The sequence below is a fragment of the Amphiura filiformis genome, chromosome 11, assembly GCF_039555335.1.
Source record: "Amphiura filiformis chromosome 11, Afil_fr2py, whole genome shotgun sequence".
In the NCBI taxonomy this organism is placed as follows: domain Eukaryota; kingdom Metazoa; phylum Echinodermata; class Ophiuroidea; order Amphilepidida; family Amphiuridae; genus Amphiura; species Amphiura filiformis.
In genome coordinates this window covers 20,072,188-20,084,430 of record NC_092638.1, presented here as the reverse complement: position 1 = coordinate 20,084,430, position 12,243 = coordinate 20,072,188, and the positions used below count along the sequence as shown (strand labels likewise).

Below are 12,243 nucleotides of genomic sequence, written 5' to 3'. Positions count from 1 at the left end.
CCATGGACTTGGGTGTATTCAGGTATTCAATTTATAAGTTACCGTATGTATGACTTAAACCGATAAAATATAACTTTTTCAACCCAAATTGGATAAGTGTACTCTTAAAATGTATTTGCGCGTTAAATGGTAGCAGAATTGTAGATTAAGAGCTCACCGACAACATGTACTATGAAATTGTTGATAATTAACAGTCTTACTTTGGATGTTCTATGTCGACTTCCAGAACAAGATGTGGGGGAATGTCAAATAATTCTGGATCGCCACCATCGGCTTGCAGAACCAACGGCAGTACATCATGCATTGTGCCTTTACCCTTCCATCCCATCTTTTGACATATCTGAAGGAAATAACAACATTATTCATGTTATAGACCTTTTTAAATCAAGATTGGTGCACAATGAATCAAGCGGTACCCGTTTGAGTAAAAAAAACAACGCATTTAGCCAAAATCAACATGAGTTATCACAGAGAAATATTTTCTAAAGGTACTAACACTAACACTTCACAATGTGACAGTAAAAGAAAGAAAAATGCAAATGTTTGTCGTCTGCGGCTCATTTGATTTGGTCTTCGTGTGGTCTTTGTAATATAAATATCAATCTCTTTCACAAGCCATACCCAACGCTTGACCGTGTCTTTCACGCAGATTTGTGTTCAGACGGCATCTACATCCGTGGGTTTCTCCACCGAAAGTAAGTTTGTATCGAAATTTCTTCACACAACGCAATTAGCTCATTTCATAGAGTTCGAAAGTTAATTAATGTTCTTTGTTACTACGTGTAATAAGCATATTGTATTGTGGAAAGGAATTTCTAACAAATTGACTTTTGGAGAACAAACCCATACACGTATTTGGTTATAAACATCTCAAAAAAAGTAACTAACCCCCCTTAAATAATGACCATTATTCAAAAACGGGTTATTGTATTACAAATCTGTAAAATGAGTTGGAAGTAGAATTTATTTCTGGGCATTTTGACACCTCATTTGATACGATAGCCCAGAAATCAATAAAACACCGGTCAACTTAATGTAATGAGGTCCAAATTTGAAAGTTGCACTTACATACAAATTTTTACAATACAAAAACACCCAGATATCATTACACAGATTTCCTTCCATTACACTGGATACAAAATCAATACAATTTACTGCAACTTTAAAATCTTGGGTTACATTGATTTATATGTACGCTCTGACGTTTTATATTTTGTCAATTGCTGCAAATAAGGTGTCAAAATGTGCAGAAATAAATTCAACTTCCAACGCATTTTACAGATTTGTAATACAATCACCCGTTTTTTAATAATGGTCAATATTTAAGGGGGGTTTGTTACTTTTTTTGAGATGTTTATATGCATCGCAACAATTATTTATTGAGTTTCAGTACTTTGCATGATTCTATATAAGATGAAGCTTTATCATCAAGGAGGTTATATAAATATGGAGGCAAATGTATTTGTAAACACAGATATTCTCATTGGTTTCGATGTATTTTCATGCTTACCTCTGTAAATTCAATATTTATAGGATCGCCAAGGATTGAACCATCTTCTTGTTTATAGCCAGCGTAAGAGATTAACTGTGAGTTCCATACGCGGTAATCTTTACCCGTTTCGCGTCTTGGTGGGAAGATAGTTATGGCAGACCTGACAGGTTAAGTAAAAAGATACAATTAGTTGAATTACGAAGGTTGATAATAATTTAATATGACAACTGCAGTGATATTGATAATGATGATTTTACTTCCATTTCTTTGCGGTTATTGTTGCGGTTATTGCTTAATGATATGCAAATTTGACAGTAATGTAAGTTTTCCATGTCCTGGTTCACCTCTTAGATTAAATACTACAATTTATAAATGTACAAAAAATCCAGGCATCCCTGATTAAAGTAACATTGTGGTAATACCGTAAAACCCCGTCTACAAGCATACATAGTGTTTTTTATGAAAGCTAAATTAATTCGAAGCCAGCGTACATATACCAATACAATAGATTGGTCTTAAAATAATACTTGTTTGTATTTTCTTGGATCCGTAATTTATTTGCTCATACTCCATAATGGCGCCTGGATTAATGTAGCTTGCATCAGAAGCACTCTATATGCTTGTAGACGGGGTTTTACGGTATGTCATCTCTAATAAAAAAAATAATGATTCGGAAACTCACCGTAGATTACCCTTGTTTGTTGCGTAGCTCATGTGGTTGCAGATAGCATCAAACATTTCATTGGGGGTGCGAACATTTCGACAGTCAAACACCTGAAGATAAGATTAATGGCATTTGTAAGCGTCATGCACATGGCAAAAACAACTTTAATATAACTATTATTTGCACATTAGTACTATTGGATTTTGATATTATGCCCATTAAAGATGTGAAACGCTTGAATGACATTCTTGGAGGGGAGTATAAAATGTGTGGAATATCTAAAGTCAGTCCAAAAATCAGATACAAAATGTAATGGTATCGCATGCTATTTTGAGCCAAATCGCTGATAATCAGCGACATTTCGCATTCTACCAAAATCATTCAAACCTACAAAGTGTCCATGATTATTTTAGATTTTTTTCTATTCCACTGATTTAAACAAAATAATACTTTAATGCAAAATTAAAAACCATGCATGTCATCATTTTAGACATTATGAGTGCAATTATATATCGTTACCCATACCTGTAATTTGGTCCATTGTATACGACCGATACATCTTGGAGCATTTCTCCATGCTGTTTTAGCACCCAACATCAATTCAGTTTCACTAAGATTGTAGGAACCCGTTTCTTCTATACTATCTATTACCGCTTTCAGTCGTTTCTTATGAGCTGGAGTGTCGACTCTGCGTAACAAAGAATAAAAAAATAAAAAACACCAATTTAAGTGTATCTTATAATATAATATTTCGTTATTGCCTAATTTCATTTGATTTCTTCGGGTTTTTGACAACCCTGGATAACCCAAGACAGCCTCTAATGAAGCTTATTTCCTTTGGGGTCCATTTGAACACCGGGACGGATTGGGAACAGTTAGGGGTTAACACCCAACTCTTTTCGAAACTGGCTGCGAGATACGTATGTATGGCTCTCTGCACATGGGACCGACGGCTTAACGTCCCATCCGAAGGACGGAGTACTTTCATGATTCATTTACTCAATTCTAAATGGACCATGGGGAGAGCGGAAGTCTGAATTTAATCTACAGATCTGGCCAATTAATTTCAGACATTTTTAAAGTGAATATCCCAGCAAATCGCCACCGCCGGGAATTGAACCCGGGACCTCATGCACTAAAGGCAAGTTAACCATTGCGCCACGCTCTCCCTTAAATGTGGAATTTAGGATGGTCCTTCAATAAAAAACATTGAAATTTCATACATTTTGATTTTTCGAACAAGAAATACATATGAAATTATGACAAACGTTTATGCTTTTGCGGTTTTGCTTGTCTTCTGAGGAAATGCACTACACATTTTCTAGGTCTGTAAACGAATATGCTCATACTATTGGTTGTTAAACAAAAAGTATGGTTTGCTTTTCGAAAGCTTGAGATTCACCTCTTCAGTAAATCCCATAAGCCTTTGCGGGTAGATCGACCCCTGATGTCGTCAAGCCGATGCGCACATCGTTACTGCGCACTTCACGGCTTTCAAATGCACAGTTCGCTAAAACGATAATGCAGATCGGCGTGACGTCAAATGACGACATCTCAGTTGTACGCGAAAAGGCTTATGGGATTTACCAAAAAGGTGAATTGAAAATATGCGCGTAATATTATAGTCGACGGAAATTTTGGTACAAGATATAATTGATAAAATAGTCACCTTCGAATATGTGCGTAGTATTGGTTGATGAAATCGGTAGCGTGCAGTTTCATCTCCTCTTTCTCTCGCATCTCGCCTTTGCGAGGGGGGAACATAATGGATCCCATACATCGTTCTTCCGTGCATAGTCCTTTCTGGAAGGTTAAAAAAGAAGAAGAAGAAGAAGAAGAAGAAATAAATAGTGAAATTCGTCACCCTAAATCGTATATTTACAGTCACTCAATTTGTGATTGGGTTTAGTTTAGTTCAGATTTACAATCAATCAATTTGATTTCATTTCATAGAAATAAATGTTGTGTCCAGGGGCATACAAAATTGCCTCGACCCCCTCCGGAAGTTAAATTGTGCATCCCTTAATTCGGTCCATTCAAATACGATGCGCCTCCAGCGTTTTGCTGGGGAGAGGTCAGAATACCCAAAGCCCAATACGAAAACACAGGAACATAACATTGCGTGTTAAAATATCAATATAATGATGTTACACGCGAATGCGCAATATACAGTAATTTACAATTATTATTTAGTAGATTCATTTTCTATCTATTGATCACACGTAATCCTTCGTGAGCTGTTTTCAACATTAGCTAGAATAATTGGCGATGTCGACCCCAAAAGTCAAAAATTGAACTGACAAGAGCAACCGCTGGTGGCGCAAATGTTTTACGAATCACCAGAATTTGACGTTTTCACAAAACCAGGAACACGGCAAAAGTTTGCTTTTTGCTTTGAACTGTAAATATTTGTATTAACTAGCTTTATGACACCTTTTTTTCGCCAAAGACGGAAATGTATATATGTTAACGTCAAACAAAAACAGCAGCATACATATATACATTTTTACATAATGATACACTATCCCGGATTCCCGGTAAACCCTTTATTTTCCTGGTGAGCGATCGTAACATTTGAGAATGTAGAGCATATTATGTAAAAACAAAATTAATAACGTTAATGGTCCGTAACATCGGATATGTTGGATGTAAACAATGCGTAAACATTAACCACCTGGTTCGATCTAAGAACAGTAACACTAGTTATCTAAGAAGATGTAGGGCATTTCTTAATATTAATGCTATGCGTGCTGGTCATTGCCTTCCGAATAAAAAGTGCAAGTTTTGAGATATTTTCTCAAAATAGCAAGAGTTATCTCAAGAACCACTAGCCAATACAAGGCTTGCCTGTACTCATTTCAATACTTTTTTTATACTGATTCCAAATATGGTCATGAAAATTTACAGTTCTAAAATGTTTTAATTTGTTTTTAAACTTGTCGTCTGAATTCGACTCGACACCCGCGTGGTGAGGGTTAATACTTCGATACTATATAAGACGAGTCGGGGAAACCAATGATCGCTTTAATATTTTCAATCAAAACGAAAGTTTTTCGAAGGGCGATTTCCCCCTCCCGAGAAAAATTATGCACATGGGGTGGAAATAACGAAACACCTCTAATATCAAGCATTGGGATCTATTATAGGCCCGTATACAGTTAGACCTGGTCTAAGTGGAATTTAGTTCCATCAGGAATGGTCCTTTACTGTTATATCCTTCCTATACAAAATAACTTAAGGAGGTACTACACCCCTTGATAAATTTGTGTCTATTTTTGCATTTTTCTCAAAAACTAATAACACGTTGGTAACAAAAGTTATGTATATTATAGGGGCAAGGAATGTAATTACTACACTGGAATTTCAGTGACCCAAGATAAGCAGTTTGTTATTTATGATAAGAAACAAGGTACCGCTAGGATGTACCTCATTTCCTATCATATATACTGAACCGTTTGTCTTGAGTCACTGAAATTTCAGTGTAGTAATTAGATTCCATGCCCCAATAATATACGTAACTTTTGTTACCAGTGTGTTATTGTGTTTTGAGAAAATGCAAAATAGTCACAAATTTACCACAGGGTGTAGTACCCCTTAACAAATGTAAAGGAAAATGTCCTTTCTCCTGGGATTAATTCCACTTAGACCAGGTCTAACTTTAGACCTGGTCTAACTCGTTTGTACAGTATGGACCATAGAGTTTGAGTGCAAACACCAATAGATTCAGTGGAGATAAAGGTGCCTGGACGTCCCGGCTCGGCCCAAGGAAGAAAAAAGGGATACAAAAATGGCAATCATTCCGTGTAAAGTTTACCCACTGACCACTGAACTGTCCAAATAAATTAAACCTGTCAAACAGACACATATTTTCGCTAATTGGACGTCATTGTATTTTGTAATTGTAATCTAAAAAATAATCGAAATATCAAGAACAATAAAACTTGCACCTTTGACTAGTGTAGCGTAAATTTAAAAGCACTTTAAATCGCGGAAATCCATTTCTTTACCTTTTTAGAATTAACGACACAAATCTACTTTGAGAGCTTTTCTTTCGTAAGTAAATCTGCTTAAATACACCATAAATCATTGGAGTATCTCAGGCCGAATGTTTACTAACATTCTTGCTTTCCAATTAAATATGATTAATAGCTATAGTGTCTTCATTAGATCCATTATAGTTCTTTCCCGTCACGGTTGTTTGATGGGATCATTTATTAGTTTTTCAAACAAAACATCATGTATAACCAAATTTTAGGCTTAAACAGCTAAAAGTGATATCGTGCTAATGTATACAGATGCTTTTGAGTCGTTCTCAACTTTAATTTCCCCTCTTTTACAAAATTATTCACGTTTATGGTATTTTTTGAAGCTTTTCCGGATATAAAATGTATCTATTTAATGACAAAATTGGTGGCGCTATTTAGTTACTGAAAATTACCCTTTCAAGCTTTTAATACAAATAATTCCTTTTATTGTTTGATACAATATGTTTATAAAATTTCCTTGTTGCTTGTTTCACCTATTCCAGCTGTTTTAATGGCGGTATTAATCACCTAACCTTTGCAAATAAAGAAATATGATTTAGGATAAATAGCGCCATCTATAGTTTGCATTTAGTTAATAATGAAGCCAATTATATATACATCAAACAGCCGTGCCGTATCTGTGCAATTCTGTGGTAAAAACGTCAAGTACATAGTCCATTTCGAAGAAGTATCTACATTAGGAAGAATTATATGGGTATTAATATTCCAGTCGTGAATAATAAACTGGTTTTCCATATTTCAACAACGCCATCATATCATCAAGCAGGCGTTAACGAGTTCAACCTACCTTACGAGTTCAACCTACCATATTTAATAAACCGCCCTAGAATAATAAGTTCGAAATAGCTATCTACAGTCATTTATACCATTATTCTAAACGAATGTCTGCAGCCACAAGGCTTTCTTCTTCAGATATTGGTATCAATATTACTTTAAATATGTCTAAATATGTGACCCAGTTGTATGGCAACGCAAATTAAGGTACAAACATGCATATTTAAAATGCCACTCTTTGTGATCACGTCAAATAATGATGAATGAAATAGGAAAACCCTCATATTCGATTAAATCTATCGCAGCTTGCAAAATGTAAAAAATAATAAAATATATAAAACATTATGGCGCACAAGTTTGCCCTGGAGTGGCCGTGTTAAATTAAGCCGGTCAAGCATACTGCATTGACAATCCTCTCTAGCATGCATGCATTCTACATCCCCCAGTAAGCCTTTATCATCTCAGTTATCAACAAACCATCGATGGTCGTTTCGTGTTTGCCCGCGAAAGTACCTCATAATTAATCCAAGTGGAAGAATTTCAGCGTTAACCAATGACATTCTGATTGACATTGGTTGATAAAACCGGGTAGGTTCGTGCAAATTGTCTAGTAATAAACGGACGGACAGAAAGATTTTATTAGTGTTTACTAGAATGGTTTAGCTTTCCCTGTAACTGAGTACTTCAGTCCTTAATAGCGATCCGACTATTTACAGCGGAATCAGATTTTCTAGCAAATTTATCAATATCTACTGGTTGTTTTTTTTAAAGTGAAGTAAATTATAAAAATTATAATCAATTACACTAGTACCTGTAATCTTTATAGTATAGAGAATGAATAATTAAGCAAGTGTGATTTGTGTTGCCTATTCCGATATCCATGTATAGAAAGATATTAAAATAAGCTTGTGAAATTATTACAGCGTGTACATGGTGTAATGGATTAAACCAGTTTAAAGCAAAAGTAATTAATGAATGGGTCATTTTTTAAACAGAATTTCACCGAACTTCGAGAGTCAGAGTTTGGAGTCCATAATCTCCATATTCACAACATTGTACACACGTAAATGGAACAACTGCGAGCTTTAGATGCAGATGCCTGCTTCGGAGAACACTTTCAACAAATTACCGACAAAAAGAAAAGTATTCGGGAAGAGAGTGAATCATTTCAATAGTTCAATGTTCAGTTATTAGCTAAAGTTCAATCAAACACATCTATATAGTACTCTCATAATTCATGACTAACAAACCAAACAAGTAGGCTTCGAAACGTCGAAGCTCCAAAAACTCCAAAGTACTTTTTACATCCATACATTTTAAAGAGTTTATGCTAATAATTGAAAAATAAATAAATACAATAAAAGTCATGTTTCTTCATAATTTCTCGCTATTTCACATTTAACTTATCATTATATCAATATTGTTTAAAGATTTGAATTGATTAAAATCAATATCAGATTGATTTTAAAAGGATCCAAAATAATAATAATTATCTCAAGACATAGACGATTGATTATCTATTTATAGGTTAATAAACGCGTATCACTTGTTGAGAGTGAAAATTGTACAAAATAATGTACGCGTGCTGAGATGTTGATGCGTCAAATGCACGAGCCCCGAGGGGGGGGGGTGCATTAGACGCATCAACGTCTCAGCACAAGTTCATACACGAGAAAAAAATCCCGTTATTTTTGCAATTTTTATAACAAAATTGTCACTAAAAATGTTGGAAAATGCAAGCAAATATAAATGCATCAACCCGCAAGTAAAATAAACGCGTCCGAAAGCACTGCGAGTACTACGCGGTTTGCGCGCCCGTGCAATTGCACAACATTTATGCACGGCTAGTAATTTACTACCGTTTGCTCTGATTGGTCCTCACTATCTAGGGGTGTATGAAATTGTATTGGTGGTATAATGTGATTACAACTATATATATTCATCATATTTCATGCACGTAAATCTTTAGCCGCAATTGTCATGATTGAAAGTAAATACTCAAGTTAAAATAATTTCTCAGTTAAAGGTTAAGAGAACGAGGGCAATTAAACCTGCTTGATTGTGTTGGCTCTATCAAGAAGCACTATAATAGATCAGTAGCATCCACTCTACACTCTCCATCTCAATCATAATCCTAAGCAAGTTGACTTCATGATGTGAAGTAGGGGTTTCTTTACTCAGAACATTCAATTGTCAATGTGTGTGCACTTAAACTGTGTTCAAAGAAGTGTGTCATCCCGACAGACGGGGATCTTTTAGATTCTTTATGAAATCTGATCTACGATCTACGTTTAATTTATCATGATCCCATACAAATCTCGCGCAACAAATCTCATAATATATATATATTTAAAACATTACTGTCATTTTCTGATATCCACAGAGATGATTGAATATTATATACAGGTTGTGTGAGCCACTAAACCTGCAGACCATTCCAACTATTCCTTCCCTGCTCCATTAAAAAATAGCCGGAAGATCCAAAGAAGAAGTGTTTCAAACAGCATTGGCACTTAATAACGATTTCCATTACGTGCCCTTAAAGTATGCAAGCAAACGTTCCCTAATTATAATATCTTCCTGCAGCAATTGGATTTCATACTAGTCACATCAAAACCTGAGGAATATATTATTTCTTGTGTGCGTAAAACTCAATGATAGTGATATAACATGTTTAATTAGAATGCTGCAGTGTATTAATACATTGATTTTATGGAAAATGAGTCAAGGAAGTCAATAATAGCATCCATACTACGATCATAAGCCCAATCAAGTTGACTTCATGATGTGAAGTAGGATTTCTGTGTGTCCTGACAGACGGACATCATTTCGATCCTTTATGAAATCGATTCCACGATATGCGACTCATTTGTGATGATCTGATAAAAAAAAAAACCGTCCAACTAATCTCATATTTAGATTTAGAACACCACTGTCATCTTCAGATATCCAAAGAGAAGAAATAATATCATGCACAGGTTGTCATGGTTGTGTGAGTCTACGAAACCTGCAGACCGTTCCTACTATACCTCCTCTTCCCCGCTACATTAAAAAAAAATAACCGGAGGACACAAAGAAGAAGTGTTTCAAACAGCATTGGCACTTAATAACGATTTCCATTACGTGCCCTTAAAGTATGCAAGCTAAAGTTCCCTAATTAGAATCTCATCCTACAGCAATTAGATTTTATACTAGTCACATCAAAACCTAAGGAATATATTTTCTTGTGTGCATAAAACCCAATCCGAAACTCACAAGTTACAAGGCGGTCGGATAACAGCAGTCATTTTTTTCCAGTTTTAGTCATGTTTTGATTTTATAGAAAATGAGGCAAGGAAGCCAATATTTGCACACATATTTCTATAGGTCTTTCAGCATGTTCAGTTCTTTGCGCTAAAGCTAAGAGTATGAGATTGAGGTTTCTTTTCTAGAACCCACGCCATTCATCTTGTGTGTCAGCTTAATATATCTCAATATTTGAGAGCGAACACTGATAGGTCATGCTCTCCTCCTCCCCACAGTGCCCTCAACCCGCCACTGAAAGTACATATCAGTGGACGTGTCAGGTACAGGGATCACTGGGGATAGTCAAGCACAATGCTTCTTACAATACAAAATAGTGGCATCGTACCGTGAAAAGTGCGAAATGTGGGAAAATTGAGCAAATAAATTGAATCTTAATTGTCAACCAGCCCTGGACGTAATTGCATTTTGTAATGGTATCTCAGTATTAACCATCATCGGGCGGGGGGCGGGTGCATGGTGGCTTAGCGATACGGGCTCAATAATCGGAGGGTTTCTAGCGCTACCGTGTTGTGCCCTTAGACAAGGATCTTTTAGCGATTAAAATCGCTATTGTCTCCCTCCACCCAGGTGTGTAAATAGGTAACGGTTAGCGACGAGTAGCGGACCCAACAACATTATTCAATGAGGAGTCTCGTCCAAAGTCGCTACGAAAGCGAGATGGGCACTCAGACCTATAAAATACAGGCAAGACCTTTATCTTATAAAAAGCCCGCCAGGGCAGTTCTTCTGGGGTGAACCAAACCTGCCTGGTTATCAAATTAATCAGTGACAAGGTTATCTCTGAATTTGACCGGTGCTAATTGATGTTTTATTGTTATTGCATTCATTAGCACCTGTCAGATTCAGAGATAACCTGAATAACCAGGGAGGTTTGGTTCACCCAAGAATAATTGCTCCGATGGGGCTTCCTTCTTAACAAAAATATCAACATTCAACAAAATAATGTATGTTTGAACGGAATCTGCGGTATACATTACCTTTTTTCTTATTGCGGAAATCCATTTTTTTAGACTTAACGATGCAATATACTTCAAGATATTTTCTTTCGCGAGAAAAATCTGCATAAATACATCATAAATCATTAGAGTATATGTCAGATCGAATGTTTACTAACATTCTTGCTTTCCAATTAAGTTATGATTAATAGCTATAGTGTCTTCGTTTGCATTATAGTTCATTTCCGTATCTGTGCAATTCTGTGGTAAAAACATTAAGCGCATATTCCATTTCGACGAAGTACCTACTTTAAGAAGAATTATATGGGTATTAATATTCCTGTTCAATAATAAACTGGTTTTCAATATTTCAACAACGCCATCAGATCATCAAGCAGGCGTTAACGACGAGTTCAACCTACCATATTTAATAAACCGGCCTAGATTAACATGATAAAAGTTCAAAATAGCCATCTATAGCATACTCTAAACCAAGGTCTGCTTCCACGTGGCCTTTTTTCTTCAGATATTTTGAATATTACTTAAAAGATGTGTAAATATTTGACCCAGTTGTATAGACGAATCCAACGAGCCAAGTCATGGTCAGGATTTGGTCGGACATCTTTGGGTAGCCGCTAACACCAACCTGGTGTTTTGAGCGTCCAATTGTGCAAATAAAAGCCGCCTAACACCTACAGAAGATGCAAGGACGAGGAGGGTTAATAGAATAATAGCTAATGATATATATAATGGAGATAATTCCGCAGGTAATCCCGTCGCATCTATTCATACATAGTCCTTTTGTTTGCAAGTACATCAATGCATAGATACCGCGTGTAGTTAATCCGATTATTTTGTCACTTCAAAAGCGAATAGACGAGCTGTGTGTTTTGTCGAAGGGAACTGTATTGTGTTGTAAACTTTAATCTTTCTTTTGTCTACCTGTGTTTTCGCGGAAGGTGTAAAACGGGTGATGGAATGCAGTTTAAAATTTCTGCCAAGGCCGAATCATTTCACATTTAGCCG

General features: G+C 35.9%; 1 protein-coding gene across 1 annotated transcript in view; it reads right to left on the bottom strand.

Moving 5' to 3' along the window:
• LOC140164511 (nitric oxide synthase, salivary gland-like) overlaps window positions 1-12,243 on the bottom strand; it is a 61,562-nt gene that overhangs the window by 21,055 nt on the left and 28,264 nt on the right. The window contains 5 exon segments of the mRNA XM_072187806.1: window positions 201-340; window positions 1,511-1,652; window positions 2,175-2,266; window positions 2,682-2,844; window positions 3,826-3,959. Coding sequence (XP_072043907.1) covers window positions 201-340; window positions 1,511-1,652; window positions 2,175-2,266; window positions 2,682-2,844; window positions 3,826-3,959 — 671 coding nt within the window.